This window comes from Phymastichus coffea, unplaced genomic scaffold, assembly GCF_024137745.1.
Source record: "Phymastichus coffea isolate CEN01 unplaced genomic scaffold, Cenicafe_Pcof_1.1 PCOF00218, whole genome shotgun sequence".
NCBI lineage: Eukaryota > Metazoa > Arthropoda > Insecta > Hymenoptera > Eulophidae > Phymastichus > Phymastichus coffea.
Window position 1 is genome coordinate 1 of NW_026707029.1, and position 19,196 is coordinate 19,196.

Consider the following 19,196-nt stretch of genomic DNA (forward strand, 5'->3'; position numbering starts at 1 on the left):
TCATTAATAATTAAATAAACTGTTCCTCGTACAAAGTAAACATAATTGCAGGTTTGCCAAAACCGCGAGGTCGTGGATCAGTTCGTGGTGTCTGCGAACGTGCAGCCGACGACGATAGACGAGCAGTGCCTGCAAGGGATTCCCAAGGACTTGTTAAACGATGTCATCAAGCTCAAGTTTGGCAGCGGTTTCGAGGGTTTGTCCGAGTTGATTGGCGTGGCGGCAGCAACGGTGCAGCAGCAGCCGACAACAAGGCTGAAGCCAGCAGTGTCGTCGGCCGCTATAATGAGCAGCGAGCAGCCATCCATGGCCGAGTCAGTGGATAGCATGTGCTTCTTTAATCAGAACATCATGGGTCCCAACCAAGTTACAACTACCACCAACGACGCCGACATCGATCACATTTCCCAGCAGGTCGCCAAAGAGCAACCCATCGACGACGATCCAGAAGACAAAGAACAGATTGAAGACGAGCGAAGCCTTGAGCAAATCATGGGCTTTGCTAGCGACATCAATGTCCAACCTGGTGATATTAGTCAGAATGTCGAAGATATTCTACAAGTGAGTGACCTGCTGAAACACCCTTACCTACTCACTATTAAATTAACATTAAGCTTCATCTGAAATTTCCAATAATATACACATTAAATTAACTATTTTCGTTGAATAAATGTTCAGAGCTCGATGTCAACTCTCTGCATTTCGTTTAACAAAGTTTGACTTTACTATTTACATCAACAATTGTGTTGGAAAAAAGATATATCTTTAATAAAATACTTTAATTGTAGGTGATAAAGTCGATGGAGAGTGCGGCAGAAACGGGTGAAAGCATAGGCAGCGATCATCGATTATCAGGCGGTTGTGGCGGGTTGGTGGAAGCAGGATCCACCCAGTCGACAGTGGAGGGAGTTTCGGAAATATTTCCGGATGGCGAGGCATTTGCCTTGAACCTCCTCAACGATATGGATGTGATGAATTTGGTGAACGACAATATCGCGGATAGTGTAGTAGCCGATCAACCTTCGTCGCAGCCACTTCGACAAACGCCCACTAAATATACTGAATTGGCAAAACGGCAAGCTCAAATCGAAAGGCGACAACACGACCTGGAGCGACGAGCTTCATTTCTTACACGTCGGCTATTAAAGCTTAAAGCTCAACTGGTCGGCGAGCACGTAGCCGAGGAGGCAACCCACGTACTTGAACTAGCGCAAAAGAGCGCAAAAAAGTGTTTTTATCAAGACTTGGCAAGCCTTGGCCCAAAAGCTGGTAATACAAGAAACTTTCCCGAGCTTGCTGGTAGCCTCGGCAGCTTTCTGCAAAAAGTTCAGAAGAGCTGCAATGCCCAAAGCAACAGTATGGCCGTACGGCAGAGGAACACGTGTCGTTACTTCGGTGCCGGTTCCAAGGATAGTTACGTCAATATTACGGCAAATAAGATACCCGTATTTGGAGTGCCGCAGATCAAACTCGACGGTGAGCAGGTGGAAAAAGTTGCTGGACCACTTGCCACCAAACTTAAATTTCTGCAGAGTGCGTATGATTCCGATTGCACGGCGTCGAGTAGTGGCGGCGAGAGTTGCGACGAAATGCAGACTTTTAATAATCTTCATCAGCAGTCGTTATCAATGTGAGTGAGCGATATTTTTTTTTATTTTGTTCGATTTTCGGTAGTGCGTTGCTGGAAAAAGTACGATAATTTGATCTACGTTCTTTAAATATTTGCATTTTCAATGATTTATGATTTATACAACTATTTGTGCATTTGCACTGGATAATGTTTCATTGCAAATATTAAATATGTATCGTGCTTTTTTCAATCTATGTATATCATTTTGCAGTGTTTTTCAATTCTCGCATGTTCATGCTTTGACTAACTGGATTATGCTTCATTGTATTATATGTGTAATTATCATAATTTCATCTAAACTAACTCTAGGATTTTTTTTTCTGTATTACTAATAATTTTCTAAATAACTTCATAAGAGACGAAGAAATTATATTTAGTTCGGCCTCTTACTTAAATTTTTATTTTGCATAGTTCTTTTCATAAAAACTTCCAGTAATCTGCTAAAATGTGCATGCGCGCGCGATTCGTGCGTTCGTGCGTTCGTGCGTTCGTGCGTTCGTGTACGTGTGTTTGTATTTATATTTGTGCTTATGTTTATGTTTGTATTTGTGTTTGTGTTTGTGTTTGTGTTTGTGTTTGTGTTTGTGTTTGTGTTTGTGTTTGTGTTTGTGTTTGTGTTTGTGTTTGTGTTTGTGTTTTAGTTTTAGTTTTAGTTTTAGTTTTAGTTTTAGTTTTAACACATTTTCTTTCTTTGCACAGATTTTTATCGTATATAAATAATTAAGCTTGCATAGACAGCTTCGATTTTTTTTTCATGTGCACCGTTAGATTTTGCTTGGCCGTTGCATTTTGGAACAGACTAACAAATATTAATGTTTTTGACCATCTGAAATGAATTTTTTTTCGATAAAACAAACATACTGACAATTTTATTTATATGAGTTAGTAACACCGGTTAAAAATCCTTTCAGACTATTTTCGCGTGACATACCGGAGCAACGCGACCTATCTTTTGGCAGAGAGATGCAAATAGAAGCACTTTCACCCCTATGAATTTGTAGGAGATATTGCATCATCTTTTATTACTTACTGTATCCTTACCTTTTTGCAATCCTTTATACCGTTTTTTCAGTGTAAGTTGTCAAAGTCAAGTATTGTTAAATCTTTTTCTACTGAACTTTCATTTGCAATGATACTGTGATCAGCCATTATTTATCGACTCAATCATTGTATTCATGTATTTGTTAATTGTAAGAATTGAAATCATACATGAAGTTGCTTGAACATCTTTTAGCTACCCATTAAATTGTTTGAGCAAAAAATAAATTGTTCTAGTCTAAATCCTGAATGCTCAAAAAATGTTTTATCAAAAAATTATTTTATGAACGAGTAGTTCAACAAAGAGTGTAATAATATCGAATTATTTTATATCTCTTAGTCCTTTGTTTGCCCATTTATTGATTACCGTTTGTAAAATAAACATAAAATCCATTAAAATACACCGAGTAATAAAAAATATGTTCTAATATTATGTAAACATAAAATAGAAAGTTTTCCAGTTGGATGTTCGACGTATAATATCTGCGTGGATAAAACAAAAGTTGTTATAACCGAACGATCTGTAGACGCGATTAAAACTTTGGAACTGATATCTTTGCTTTAAACTGACTCATCGAAATCCAACGTGATATTAATTTTTTATGCGAGCATAATAACAAAAGTAAGCCAAACTGGCAAGCAGGTACAATTTTCCGAAAAAAAAATCGCAGCAATAGCAGTTAATTGATGTATTAATATTATTTTTTACAACTGATACTCTTTCAAGGTTGAACACAGACTTTTGAACTTACTTTAGTACTGATTTATGTAACTGCATTAATTTGTTAAATATCAATATGGTAAAATTAAAAACTAATTTCATATTTACAGTTAAAAGTTTTCATATTTACACGTTAAAAAAAACTTGAAATTCTGACGAGTTCAAAGCATTAAATACAATACAAACAAGTCTATTCAACTTCGTATACCTGCGGATACAAATTGGCTGTGCATCAATAATATCTGCTGATATTGTCCTTTTGATGTTCTTGATAAGCAAAATCAATAATAACTTTAAACGTTTTCGTGGGTCCCTAGTATTGAAAATGTGAGGATTGTTTCATATGCAGATAAATTTTCGCAAAACAATAGAATTAATACACACATAAGGTAAACTAGTATATCCGATTGGTAGATACCTTTCCGAAAATTAGACGTTAACGCAATAGATAATGCGCATGATCTTCGTATGTAATCGTTGTTACCAATTGGTGTATTTCTATGATGCGACTATATAATTACCATTCTTTTTATCAGGGACGTAATTAATCTGCGTAGATGATGAGATAGATCAATAAAATAACGCGGGGATCGTAACATATCATTTAAAAATTCGTATAATAAAAATCGAGGATCGATAAGTAAAAAACGCCCGCGCATCAGTAATTTGGCGTTGAGGAATAATTATCAAACGCAAGTATTCACGAATCTCGTAATAAAGGATGAGTCACTGGAGATTCCCTAAAAAAATGAATAGAAGATTCGCCCTTTGAAAGCACGGAGGCCACTCCCAAACACGGGTTACTGACCGGCATAGAACCCTTTGGAAAGTGGCGGCAGCAGGTCGATATTTTCGTGAAAACGCGAGGCGCCGAAGCAATAGCAGCGCAGCTTAACGACTTTAACATGCAAACGATAATTGTATTTAATACTCGTTCAGTCGCTCATTGTGCGTCGATTAAACGGACTAGTAATACAACTCGCTGGCCCTTCACAGCTTCTTCAACGTGCTAAAGTATACGCGATTGGGACTCAGAAAAGCTGCTCATTTGTTTTTCTTTGACGTCTTCTTTTAAAAGGTTTCCGAATTGCCACTCTCTTCGCATTTCTGGTGTCGTCATCTCTTTTTTCCTCGTGATCATTCGTCATCGTTATTTGTTTAACAATTTCGAATAACTAGAGAGTCGATTTACCAACCTGTATATGACATTTACCACGTAACCGGCGTGAAATTTAAGTCGTTGTTTCTAATTTTGCGCTTTTTTTGCGAGCACAGATATCTCTATTGAAATTCAAACGGGCGTTTGATTGCGTGGCAAGCGTTCAAACGCAAAGCGTTCAAAGCGCACGAAACGTATGACCGGATTTCTCTTTAGTTAAGCTAAATTGAAACAATGACGTAGCCGCGCTTCTCTTTGACTTTTAAAAACTACGTTGAAGAATCTGATATTCATGTCATCGTCGTCTGTTGAGAGAGCCTATATTTTGAATATCACAACAGTCGAAGCCACTGATTAATTGCGCAAAGTAATAATCATCTACTGATAGTGGGCATCGATTGCGTTGTTGTAAATCTAATCGAATCATCAGTTCTACAGACTCGCTATAAATTCGATCTATGAAACACTCCTGACACTTATTCTACATGGCTATTTGACTACTACGGCAGATCGATGAAAGATCTCTCGAGTGGGAAAATTACTCGAACATAATGTCGACGCTTGGAAACTAAATCTATGAAGGTCGTAAAAAAAATTAACAACGCATGAAACTGAAAATTGAAGTGCCGTAGTAAACATAAAGAAAGAGATATCATATGAGGAGTAATTTCAAATTTTTTTATAGTATCTAATATTTATCTTTCTCTAGAACAAAATTATTTTGGAATTAATCTTTCGATGACGCAATTCGCAAACAAGCCCCAGTTCAGTATGCAGAATAATGAGACTTTATTAAACAGAAAGTAATTAATCTCGCGTCAGTTGCTTCGATTATTACACATCTATCTCGCTTAGATTGAAATCAGCGCGAACTAATGAAACTCTGCTCAATTACCCAAGTTTTCTGATAATAAAATAATGAAAAAAAAACGAATTCCGGGCTTTTCTCGTTAACGATGTATTAATTCGCGGGTACGTAATGGTGCTTTGGATGTATCGTATTGCCCTGAAACTGATTGATACGTAACGCCGTATTGATCGCAATTAACCAGAATAAAGTCGTCGTGCGCGCAAATCTGTATTTATTTTCTCTTTTTCTATCTTTCTCTTCAATAAACACGATAGAATACAAATAGAGCTGTAAATATAAAAATGAAACGGTCTTACTTTTTTCCCCGCTTCGTTCTTCCAGGCAGAGGATACAAGCGCTCGTCCTTGTTCTACAACCAAACATTACGTGGTGCCTTGTGTCATTTCTCAATTACAGTTGACCGAAGTCCTACACATCCCGGTAATATTGCGTAACGCACTGTTTTTTATTGTCTGGCGAAAATAATAACTGGACTTTCTCATCTTCGACTAATCAGATTTACCGGGTTATTGGGGTTCTCAGCTATGAAGACGATTTATTTCCGCGGTAAATAAGTGGAAAATTATTTTAATGGTGAAGTTTGGATAATTCACGTCGTCTTCGAAGCAATCTAGTAGTAATTAAATTCAGTACGCGGAATCAACGGTATAGAGCCAATAAAAATTTAGTAGAAGTTGCATATTACTCCGAATAAACCGACACCGCAATGCAGTCACATAATGATAATATTTATAATTAACACCTAAAGCTTTCTGAAATATTTCTTAATTCAAAAAATAGAAACTATGGACTACTGTATAATCATTCACTATACATATCAATTTCATTGTAGATTATTACGTTAAGATAATGCATTATGTTATGAATATATTTGATATTCTGCTTGTGTATTGCTTTAGATAATTTAATCCATTTCGCAGATGATGGTAAAATTTATGTTGCTATATATAAGCCATATTCCAGCTTACTGATAAATGACAATGGTTTCAGTTCAAAGCGAGCAGGCTGGCGATACGCGCAGGAACGTGCGAGCCTCGTATCACGGTGGACTTGGTTACAAGCTCAAATCTCGGATCTGGAGTATAAAATCCGCCAGTATAACGAGCTACAACGACAGATTCGTGCAACCAAGGGTATGGTAATCCTAGATGCATCACCACTGCCACCAACTACCGCAGCTGCCGACTCGTCTACGGTCAATGGTTATAGCGGCGCCTTGCCAGGATCACGTGCGAATTGCTCTACCACTTCGCCAGATACACCACCACCTAATTATCCCGCCAGTCGTACGAGACCTTATATCAGGCAATTGTACAGAAAGCGCAAGCTCTTCCAACTAGACCGCTTGCACGAAGTCTCGAAGAAAGCTGCCAGACCTGCTACCGCGAGATGTAGTTGTGATGGTACTATGGCCCCATGTGCTGTATGTACTGGCAGAAAGGAACCTACGGGCAGTCAAATCGATATGGATCTGCTCAGTGTACCAGATAGAATCGCTATGGTCGATCCTGGCTTTCATCCCGTACTATCTTTGCTCGACGGTACGAATAAAATTGCATCTGTTATTGAAGTGTTTCTGACTTTCTTAAATATCCACATACGTCATTTAAAATAATGCTTTCCATGGATGTTCCATGACAATCGTTGTTTTGAACTTTTATTTATTATTATTCATTTCTATATTTGTTTAAACATAATTATATTGAAATAGTGATATTATTTCAAGCAACAGAAATATTAAATGTGTCTCTCAAACATAGATTCAAAATGTACATACGTGATCATAATGTGAAATTTATTAAAATTACTGCCATTAATGTATCTATTGTCGAGTAAACATCAGTATGGATTTAAAAATGAAATGTTTATTCTACAGAAGTGCCCCATACCGTACACATAGATGCAATCCTGCGATCTCCCGAATGGCAACAAAAAATATTGAGGGGAGGCATGAGAATGGTAAAAATAAAGGATAAGGATAGTAACGAGAGGAGAAACAAGAAAGTCTCCGAACAACGTGTCAAATATCCGACGCAGGCTACAAATTCCAAGAAATCTCAGTCTATTTCGATGGGTGCAAGTAAGTCACTGATATTTTAGTGAAAACTAGTTACACTGCAAAAATATGGCGAAAGTTGTATGTTAATTTCTATTGTATCAAAATAGTACACATTTGACCGCAAGAGCCTTATATAGTAGTTTATAAACTTTTACTGAGTCGCCACGAAAGTGCCAGCAAATTGCTTTATATCCTGTCTATGTTTATAAATTCGTTATACTACTTCCGGCATTATGGATTTTTACAAGTCCACCACAAAGGATAAAAAAATTTACATTATAATATAGTTTCCGTTACGAATTGATGGAAGACACTTCAAAATTTTATTGTTTTGTTTCTCGTAAATTGCCAAAAATGTTTAAGTAGCCGTAGTTAGCGAAAAAAAGCTCTTGCTTGCCAAAGCAATTCAACTCACCGACCGAATTTTATAAAAACCATATCAATGCATCTGTCATTGCTTACATTACGATTTAAGAAATCATACTTTTTCAGGGATAAAACGCAAGGCCCTAAAAGGTAAACGCAGCCAAGGTACGGGTGAACGGGCTAATCATGGTCTAAGCAGTGGAGGCGGGAGTAGCCGGAAACGTAATACCGGAGGTTCGAAAGTACCGTCAACACATCAACAACAACAGCAGCAATCAACTACGCAGTCGGGTTTTGACGACGAGGAAGAGGCGAGTGTACTTTCGGGCTCCAGCAAGTATTCTTCGCCAGTGCCTTCTCCCTTACTGCCAAATCAGACGGCACAAGTGCCCGAGAAGAGCGCCATTAAGGAAAGGCCCAATAGTCATTCTCATAGGTACCATTAATTAATTGACTCTCTCTCTCTCTCTCCCTCTCCCTCTCCCTCTCTCTCTCTCTCTCTCTCTCTCTCTCAATATTATACTGAGTGATTTAAGGTGATTTTTAATATTCATAATAGAGATCATATAAATATTATGTTATGAAAATATTATTCTGTACTTAAAGGATATGATTTTTATAATGGTCATTACTTGTATTTTTCTTTTATGGCTGTTCTCGCTTAACATAGTTTTATTTCAGATGAAGCTATGCTTGGTCAGTATAGACAATTTAGAAAGAAAACAACTTTATTATACTTCGTTAACAAATTTTTGAACCTCTTCAAAAATTTTATTATGAAAAACAATGAAAAAAAACAAACTAGAACACACCAATACAAATGAACAAAAAAACTTACAACAAAAACAGCCTAAAATTGCTGTAGACAGAACAAATGTACGTAATCAACTGGTTTTTCCATTACAGTTCAGTCTTATATACTGTGCGCTTAATCTTTATTCCGTTGTAGACTTGCAGCAGCATTGTATATCTTATATAATTAGTTTTGGAGTATCCTTTTTATCATTAATGTTTTAATGAAAACTCTTGATATGTAGCATTCCTGAGAATAAACGCTTTTTCCAGTTAGATTCAATATCCAGAATGTTGGCACCGATTCAATCAAATTCGTGATTGACTTTTCGCGCATATATATATATAACCACACCCTTGTTATTATTCTTATATTCCTTAATGCATGTTTTCAATGTTCGTTTAGTTTCACCAACATGTTATTTCACGTATTCTTACAAAAATTCAATCACAAATTTGAGGTGATCGGCGTCAGCGATCTGGATTTCGAGTTTAATCGAAAGAAGCGTTTGGTTTCAGAAATACTACATATTCGTTGCAAGTTTACTTGTTTTCGTTATAACATTAATGATAAAGAGGATACTGTAAAACTGAATAACATATATAATCCTATTATAAGCCTACTACGGATTAAAGTTAGATTCAGAGTATATAAGACCGATTAGTAATGGTGAAATAAGTCGATTACATACATTTGTTCTGACTACAGCAACTTTAGGCTGTTATTTTGTAAGTTAATTTGTTGATTTGTAGTGGTGTATTCTAGTTTGTTTTTTTTCATTCTATTTTTCATAATAACATTTCTGAAGAGGTTAATAAATTTGTTAACGTAATGTCAAAAAGTTATTTCTATTCCGTATTGACCACACCGATCGCTTTCGTTATTTATAACGTTTCTTAGGTTGATAGACGATGACATAAATTTGTTTTATTATTTGATAAGTGAATTTTGTGTTGAAAATTATACATTTTAAATGATTACTTATCAAGAAACGGAATTTTTTCGTTGTATATCGGTTGAAGCTAAAATATTTTTATATTCCCACCGACTACTCCAATTTAAATTTATACTTTTTTGAAAATAAATTGTATGTATATAACTTAATTGTATGTATACAACTTAATAGATAAGTAAAAAACTTATTGATAATTAAGGCTCGACTTAAATTATTTTTAAATAAGTAGTATCTTCAGTGCTACAAAGCTATCATTTTTCTAAAAATGTTCTACACCTAGCTTCGAAAGTTAAATTTTTTGTATATATTTTTAGGTTATTTTAATAAATTACTTTTTTTTTTCAGTCGTATCCGGCAAAATTCGTACGACATCGACAATATTGTCATACCCTATAGTGTTGCTGCGTCGGCGAGACTGGAAAAGCTGCCTTACAAGGAAATTCTTATACCAAAGTAAATATATTCACTAATTGTTATTATTTTTTGTACAATCAATGCTCCAACGTTGTAACATTTTACAGGTGGAGGCTATGCGAAGATCCTCTAAATACGGACGTGAAGAATGGTGCTGTGCAAAAACCTGGTTTAGACAACGATGTAAGTGTTTTTAATAATTTCCATGATTTTATATTTCAAAATTATAGGAATTTCAATCATATAAATCAATTGTTTTTTTAGTTTGAAGACATTTCTGATGAAACGACTGCACTAAGACATGAAAGAGGCGGCATAGAAGAAGCAAAACGATACGAGAAAAATTCGAAGCTACCTCATCATTCGCGAATTCGACACAGTCGACGAATGGAAAGTCGAACAGATAGCGGTGCCAATACACCAGGTAATGTCATTTAATAAAAAATTTTTTAGACTATTATTTAATGAAGTGTTTTAAATTCATATATTATTTTAGATCCAATGTCGCCTCACGCAAGTGATTTTGGCGGAGACACAATGTCGCCGATCACTTCGCCGCCGGCAACACCCTCGACACCTCAAGATACGGAACACTCAGAAACATACCATCGACAAACCTCTTTGCAAAACGCTCTTCGACGAAGAACAATGTCTTCATCGACGTCTCGTTTACAGAGAGAAGAGTCAAACACTTCAGTTACAGAGGAGCATGAGGTAAAACTTTCAACGGTTATAATGAATTTTGCATTAATAATATTGTTCACAAGAAAAGAAAGTGTTTTATGACAATATATGGTTATGGTATATCCAAGAAACATCTTTACAAATGTAAGATACACTTTGTACTAAATTTTAATCATTTATAAAACTTTTGTATATTTTTTTCTAAGATTTTTACTTAAATATAGTTTCTAAAAAAATTGCTACTTAAAGTCTAGAGAAACTATTTTAACTTTTTTCTGGGATTTGTTTTACTGGATGAAAACGCTAATTGACCATTCAATTTACATGATCTAACGTCTTTTTTGTTATCGACTAAATATTAAGGGTGTAATTTTGAAACAAAAATTCCGTTATATACTTTTTTATAAGTTTGTAAAGATGATTCTGGGTGTTAGATATAAGGTAACCAAACTTTTTATTAAATATTTTTTCTGTATTTTACTTTTATAGCAAGTCTTACCTTATGAACCAAGATCTTTCCCTCTGACTGATGAAGATTACAGCAAGATGATGGAGGCAATGCCAAGTGGATACTTCCTACCATCAACAGCCCCTTCTGTATGCTCTCAAGAGGAAGAAAAAATAGATGTAAGATATCATAAATTTTGTTATGAGCATAGTCTTTAATAAAGATTATATGCAGAAATTTGTTATCTAGGAACCAGACGTAGATTCACAATCTGATTCAACGGAGTCAGCGATGTGCGAAATGGAAGGAGAGGATCCTAACGATCCAGAGTGGACGGTAGCCGAAACGAGAGACACAGAAAAAGAGCGAATCCGATCTACGGCTAAAAGATAGGAAGAGCTCGTAGGCAACTCCAATAATTTTGGGCGTATGTCGATTTTAATGGCGCGTGTCGGTTCACCTATACGGTTGAAGCTACCTGTCAATTGTTATGCATACCTGTCAATGACAACATTGCACCTTGTGTAAAAGTATGATCCAAGCTGTAAAGTGTATTATAATTATAAATTTTGTAATTTCACCGACGTTTGCGCTTTAATAGCTTTATCTTTAAAGACGATTCATAATGAAAAATCTGCTCAAATAGCTTTTTTGTATAAAAGAAGAGAAAAAAGGGAATCTTAAATAATGATGCGTCAGAAGGTTTAGAACCGATAAATAAAAAGAGGTTTTAAGACAGGGAGGATGTATTTATACTTAATTTCTAGTAGATTAGTAACTTGAACTTTAACTACGAGAGTCGCAACAAACAATAAAAGTGCCAATTCTAACCTCTGTACTGTCGTACTTTTTTTCTTTTGAATTCTTATGAATATCAAATTTTTTAAATGGAATTCTTTTATAAAGAAAACATTTGAATACCTACAGTTTAACCAAATAATAAACTGTTTTCAGGATGAATTTGCTTTTTCGATTTGTTTTCAGTTCATACTGATTGGGTGATCGTAGAAAGATTTTAATTGTAATAATTTATTTTTTTAACTTCAAACATTTTTAAAGAAAAATAATAAAACGGAACCATTTCTAATATAAACATTACTTAATCGTTGTCAAATTTCTTTTTGCATGCAAGCAAGTTACATAATGGTGACAGAAAGTTAATTTTTTATTTATATGTAGTTAGCTTTATAAAAAATTTGAAATAATTCATTTACAAATTAGTTACAAATATTTTTCTAACATGATAATTTTTTTCAAGTCGTGATATAATCCTTGAGTGACGGATTTTTCAAACTATACCATTGATTTATTTCCTTTAAAAATTACAGACTTTGAACATGTAAGCACTACAAAGTAAACTTGTAATACTATAAAATATTGCTTTATTTTCAAAAGAAAAAAAAATATAAAAGTAGATGTGTACACTAAAACAATATAAAATAATGATAGCTTTGTTCAGCTGAAGATTATATTCCATATTTCACAAAAATGTAGGTAATAAGAAACAATGTAGGTCAAAATTATTACAATGCTTTCATTTGGTTAAAGTAATTTCTTAAATATAATTGACTATGCATCTATAGCATCTAAACCTTTTTGGTATAACCTAATGAATTAGGGTAAGATTTCATTGATGAAATGAATATACCAAATTTTGTATAATAATATTATGTCGTCTCGTATTTTATTTTTATTTTTTATCATTTATATTACAAGTAGTATAAACCTATTTACAAACTTTGTAAATTGATTTTTACAATTTCAATTGTGATGGTGTAAATTATGTAATTAAAAAATATACCATCAGTACAATCTAAAAGAGTCTTAATTCTTGTATTTCTGGCTGTTTGTGAGTTCCATCACAGAATGGCCTATTTAAGGTTTGCTTGCAATTACAAAGCCAATATTCCTTAGTCTTAGTTACTGTAAACTTGATTGGCTTCTGCTTGATTTTTAACCAGACATTGTTATGGGTGCCATCACAGAAAGGTTGATTTTTACTCTGACCACATAAGCACCAATGATATATTTTACCTTCTTCACACAAAATCTTGAATGGCTTTTTGTCATAAACCTTGCCATTTTCTTTCTGCTGAGAGGCAGAGTAAACATCTTTCAATGGGTTCGTTGGAATCTGGGCATCATCTTTTGACTTTGAGGAATACAGACTAGACTGAAATAATGAAATAAACAGTTTGTTTAAAAAATAATCTTTCTTTTTTGAAAAAGACAGGTTAGACATCTTTCAAATACATGCAATAACATAATTTTTTAACTAGTAATAACTTACAACTTGACATCGTATAAAACGCACTCGACTTATTCTTGCTAACCTATTCATAAGCAAGGTATAACTCATTTTAAATTAATTTATTTACAACAATTGGGAGTTCACTTGTCATCAACGTGCACTAAAGATCAATGCAGATTGCAAAACAGTACGAAGCAACCATCCACCCTATGTACAACCAGTGAGTACTACTAGTGACCAGTGAATAGCACATTCACGTTCTGGCAACACTGCCACAAGGCGAATATACATATATAACAACGCAGAGTCGCGAGTGCTAAAAGTCGTTGATTATCAATTATTACACTAGCCATGAAAACTGTCAATAAAAGTTTTACACATTTCCACTAGTTATTATGGTTATTATATAGTTCGTTATTCATCTAACAATATTTATTGTACTTTAAAGTTTTTATTATCTGAATAATGTGTAAGTATAATTTAAGTATCTAGTTCGGTGGTGCCACTGTATGGACTATCAAATTCAAATTCACTAAAACAATTTCAGAAACGTTGAAATACCTATGATGATATCACCGACGTATACCATAACCTTCAAGTCTCAGCTGTCAACGATAAACATCATAATGTTTATGGTTATAGTGAGAAACATAAAAATTTATTAATAAAGCCTTGTAGTAGATCTGCAAAAAAATGGTCAATTGGCTATTATTGTAAAATTCATTTACAGTAACTTATAAATGTAAGTAAATTGAAGTGATGACTAAAGAATCTCATAAAGAATAATACTAACTTGATTTTTACACTATTTTAGAAATTACAATAATGTCAGATTTACCAACTGAATTGACAGCTAGACCCTTGGCCCTTGTAGGTTTAATTGGTTTAGATTTAAGCAATACTGTTCATCATTCTATCTGGGATGCCTTCAATAATAATCGCAGACCAGATGGTTCAACAGTGCAATTCAAGCTGATAAGCAATACTCATGAATTCCCCACTGTCAAGCCAAAAGTAAGTACAATTAAATGCATTTTTCATCAAAGTAATTGATCATTTGTATTTTTTTACAACTCCATTTTGACATTAGTCAGAAATACTGATATGTACATTGTTATATAAATTGAATATTCACCAGTTGTAACTTATCAATACTTTATAATTTTGTCATTCATTGCAGCGTAACTCTTATGAGTGGTATATACCAAAAGGTATTCTAAAACAAAACTGGATGAATAAGTATTTAAATGAAGTGCCAGCAGTTGTTGTTGTCTTTTATGATCTTGATTGGCATGATCCTATGTGGAATGGAAAGAAAATGGAATGCGCTTCAAGAGTACAGTCATTGAGGTATATCTTAGTCAACAATTTTAAGTAAAAATTAATCATTACTTAAAATTATTTTCAATTTACAGAGCAAATCTAGAAGGTAGAAACACTAAAATAGCTGTAGTTTTGATACAAAAAGATCCACCACCACCTCCTGGGACTGAAGATTTAATTGCAACTGAAAGGGCTACTGCACTTTGTGGTGCCTGTGAGTTGCCAGCTAAAACCCTTTTCTTTTTACCTTATGCTGATCATTTATTAGGTTATGTGTTCAGGTAATTATTCTATAATTAATTTTGAGAACCATTTCAATGTCTGTAGCCGGATAAAATAAATATCTTTTCCAGATTGGAGCATGTCTTGTATGAATTAGCCCAAAGTTTTTATCATCAAGAATATAGAATAGTTAAAAGCCATAGAGATCAATTAAACAAAACTGCCCACCAATATCTATTTGTAAGGCATCAATTTAAAATGGCCTTTTTCAATGAACTAAGGCAAGATCAAAATGCAGCATATAAGTAAGTAATTCAATTTCATTGAATACAAATATTGCATTTAAATTTCATATTTACAATTTTCTACTGCAGACATTATCAACAATCATATAATAATTTACTTGACATAAGGATGGTAGATACAAATTCCTTGGAAATTAAAACAGTAGCATCATTCATAAATTACAAACTATGTAGACTGATGTTCAGCTTAAAACTTCCAAAGGATGCCATAGCTCAATTTAGAAGTCACACAGAGAGATTCAAAACTCGAACTGGTCCCAAAGAGTTGATGTTTGAGCATTATGCTTGGATATCCAGTCAGTACTCAACGTTTGCCGAACTGTTCAACGAGGCTATCCGACAAGGGCTGCCTGCAGTACAAACACAACATCCGGGTTATTATTTTCAATTAGCTGCCACTTATGCCACACAGAGGCACAATGCTTGTAAACAATTGTGTGAAGTAAGTCAATTATTGAGTTTCTTTTTGTTTACTAGACAATTTCAAATCTAATTTCAATTTTATTTTTAGGGTGTCAATTCATGTCCAGATCCTGATCCGCTAGCAGGTGAGGAAAAATTAGAATTTTACGGACAAAGACCTTGGAGGCCTGGAAAATTGAATGCTGAACCTGCCGATATCACTCGAGAGGCAGCTGCGATAAAAGCTTTGCAGTATAAAGAGAAATCGGTGAATCACTCGGTAAGATAACTGTTTTTAAAAATTATTGTCTTTTTCTTATTTATTTACTTTTACAGGTAATCATAATAGGTTTATTAGGAAATGCCATATCACAATTTAAAATATACAGATGTCCGCGTATGCGTCGACTTTTAGTTGTTCAAATGGCTGAAGAATATTTCAACTGTAAAGATTACGGAAAAGTATTAACGTAAGGACGAGGCATTAAATAAAATTCATTTTGTCTTATTGAATTGTGTATATTACGTGTAATTAATGCGTACATAATGTTTTAGACTGCTAATGCATATGCTATGGGAGTATCGAAATGAACAGTGGCCTGTCCTTCTGACAGATGTATTGAAAAGTGCTCTTAAAGCTGCTTATTTATCTGCAAGCATTCAAGATTACATCACGCTGACGGTGGAATCCTTAGCCTCATCTACTACTTTTCCAATCGAGCGTAAAACTAGTATTTTTGAAAATATTAATAATATTCTGCAGGTACAATATTACAACGAATTTTATTTCTATGAAGGGTTATTAAATTCATTTATTATTGTTATTTTTTAATAAGGGTATATTGCCAAATCCCGAACCAGACGTATCGGAAGAACTTAAAGAATCTGCTGTACAAAAGTGGTCTGCACATTTGAATCGGAGCGAGCCTTTTATCTTTACAATAGATGACGATAATATGACATCTTTTATCAATGCTAAAGCTCGTTTTTCTCAGCCAAAATATATGATTAACTCAATGGTTACGATTGAAGTCTTTGTTAGGTAAATTTGATATACATTAAATTAAAAATTTATCACAGTTAAAACTGAAGTTATAAATTTTTGTTCAGGAATTTATATCATGGCGAAGTTGAATTTTCAAAAATAATATTGACAGTAACAGGCTTAGGATATAATATTGAATTACCTGTGAAAGATATTAATGAAGAAAACTTTGTATTTCGTGGTAAAGAATCGAAAAAGTTTGTATGTCAGTTTGAAGCTTCTCAATATATCGATTCATCTGAAATTCAGCTTAATAGGGTTTCGTTGTATCTCGGAAACGAGAAAAAGTGTTGTATAATAATGAAATTTCCGTCAGCCGGAAAAGAAACTAATATGCTTGATCGTTTATATCCTGAAATTCAACAACTCAGGTACGCATGATTAAAATTCCAAATGTCGCGTGAACGCTTTTGAATGGTAATTAATTTACTCATCTACATTAGGGGTGGCTTTTTCGATAGTATTCAACCTTTAATTACTACTAAAATTAAACAAGAAGAACCGGATGTTTCAATAGTAATAGATTCTAAATTACCGGCCCTTCAAGGAGAATGGTTTCCTATAAATATAACTTTTTTGACTAACGAAAATATTTCTAACGTAAATATTTTTGTGAATTTGTTTCAAGATAACAATGAACAATTAAGTAAGTTACTTTTTATATTAATTTTTAATAAATACGTAAATTCCATTAATATGTTCAAAATTTTCAGCTGAGTTGAGTTTAAATATGATCGAAAAGCAATCTTCAATCGTCATTGAAGTTGACGCAATCAGTGCCAATTCATCCGCTGAGAGATTAGTTTACGTTAGAGCTCATAACATTGGCGACAGGACTTTTTCTATTAAGGTAATAACATTTGCTCGTAAACTTTAAAACAACGAGATTAATGAATATTTAAAAAATATATTTTGCAGGTGGAATATTTACGATCTGAGCAAAAGAAAGATTTGAAAGAAACTACATATTTACTATCAGTTGTCAAACCTTTTGATGTAACTACCCAATTTTTTACGAAATTGTACGAGCCTCTAACAAAAGGATTTATAAATGACTCATTGTTCCTCATGCCTCATATCACGTGCACATCTCCTTGGCCAATTGAAATAGAAGATACTTCGATTGAGTTGGTCAGTTACATTTTCGTAGCTTTAGAAACGATGATTTTACCGTATTTACCGAAGTCTTTACCGGATATTGTCGTTTGTAGGGCCACTCAATATCTATGGAAACAGAAATGCCGAAAGAAACAATACTGAAAAATTTAATATTAAAAGAAGACGAGACTGGTACAGATGTTTATTGTATTGTTCCAAAAGTCAATAGCGAACAACCTACCAGCACTGGAATCTATACTATCAAATGGAAACGGTAAATTTTAATATTATAAATGTTCTGAGTATGAAGCAAAGCATTTTTTGCGCATTAGAATAAATTGGAATAAATTCTATGTAGAGCCAATGAAGAGAATGGAGTATTAACAAGCAGCAGTGTAACATTAAGTCCATTATATGTAGAAGATGCGGTTGTAGGTTTAGAGACTAAACTACCTCCACATGGTTGGGTCTGCACGCCATTATGTATTTCATATTATATCAAGAATCATTCCGATTATTTGATAAGTTTAAAATTAAGTATGGAGGCCAGTGAAGCTTTCATGTTTGCTGGTCATAAACAGGTACAACCAACTTTTACGTTTTCCTTCAATGTCATCGTGAAAAAAATATCTGATAAATTTTTTAATTTTCCAGATTGATATCTGCGTTCTTCCAGAAAGTGTGAAAAAAATTGAGTGGATTCTTCGACCGTTGATATCTGGTTCCGTAGCTCTTCCATCTTTGACATTATCAATTCCTGCTGGTAAGATGATAGTTAAACTAACTGTTTTAAATTCATCTACATTTTTATAACATTTAAAAATTGGTGTTTTGTGTCAGATGAAGAATATAAATTGAATAAAACTAGACTTCAAGAAGTCATAGAGCGTTCAATACCAAGTCATATATACATAATGGTGAGTATTCTTTTTTTTCAAAATAGACATATTTTGCAATTTGTTTGCCGTTTTTTAAACTATATCTTCATGGTTAAATCGAAATTCTACTTACAAGAAACTCTATATTTCAGCCCAAACCTCAGACAATACAAGAGTAAGAAATTTATTGTTGAATAATGTGCAGATGTTATTTTGTTCTGTTCGTATATCTATAATCCGTGAATCAATGAAGGTTTTGTATTTATTGTATAAGCTTTGTAAAAATGTAAAATTGAAAATTATGAGTGTTTATTTCAGTATCTATTACAAAGATATTGAAACGAAAATAAAAATATTTGTTATTAATACATAAGTTGTATTTTCGTTTGGAATAATGTCGCTTGTATTTTCATAAACGAACAAAATAAAAAGAAACCAAATTTTTTTTATCTCAAAGCAGGAAAGCGGCGTCGTGCTCGTGTCTACAAAAGTGCAAATGTTTTTTATTGAAAGCTAAAAACCATGTAAGTATTT

The 19,196-nt window shown here is 33.8% G+C and overlaps 3 protein-coding genes across 3 annotated transcripts; 2 read left to right on the plus strand and 1 right to left on the minus strand.

The window, feature by feature from the left end:
- Positions 1–51: 51 nt before the first annotated feature.
- LOC131674189 (KAT8 regulatory NSL complex subunit 1) lies at positions 52–12,208 on the plus strand (the record flags this gene model as incomplete). Its single annotated transcript, XM_058952700.1, has 11 exons — positions 52–561; positions 789–1,630; positions 6,410–6,960; positions 7,296–7,499; positions 7,971–8,280; positions 9,938–10,045; positions 10,114–10,189; positions 10,271–10,430; positions 10,503–10,720; positions 11,180–11,317; positions 11,388–12,208. Coding segments are annotated over 11 exons (3,261 nt in total), but the record flags the coding sequence as incomplete, so codon positions are not given.
- Positions 12,209–12,798: 590 nt separating this feature from the next.
- LOC131674190 (CDGSH iron-sulfur domain-containing protein 3, mitochondrial) lies at positions 12,799–13,605 on the minus strand. Its single transcript, XM_058952701.1, has 2 exons — positions 13,429–13,605; positions 12,799–13,311 (listed from the first exon to the last, which is right to left on the minus strand). Exons 1-2 carry the CDS (start codon positions 13,495–13,497, stop codon positions 12,952–12,954), a joined length of 429 nt encoding a protein of 142 aa, XP_058808684.1. The 5' UTR covers positions 13,498–13,605; the 3' UTR covers positions 12,799–12,951.
- A 386-nt stretch (positions 13,606–13,991) lies between these two features.
- Positions 13,992–18,970, plus strand: LOC131674184 (trafficking protein particle complex subunit 11). The gene is made up of 19 exons (XM_058952694.1): positions 13,992–14,131; positions 14,204–14,403; positions 14,570–14,739; positions 14,805–14,993; positions 15,066–15,239; positions 15,309–15,681; positions 15,751–15,921; positions 15,978–16,111; positions 16,197–16,404; positions 16,478–16,683; positions 16,752–17,057; positions 17,130–17,332; positions 17,400–17,536; positions 17,605–17,817; positions 17,898–18,058; positions 18,143–18,365; positions 18,439–18,547; positions 18,625–18,701; positions 18,815–18,970. Exons 2-19 carry the CDS (start codon positions 14,215–14,217, stop codon positions 18,839–18,841), a joined length of 3,270 nt encoding a protein of 1,089 aa, XP_058808677.1. The 5' UTR covers positions 13,992–14,131; positions 14,204–14,214; the 3' UTR covers positions 18,842–18,970.
- The last annotated feature ends 226 nt before the right edge of the window (positions 18,971–19,196 follow it).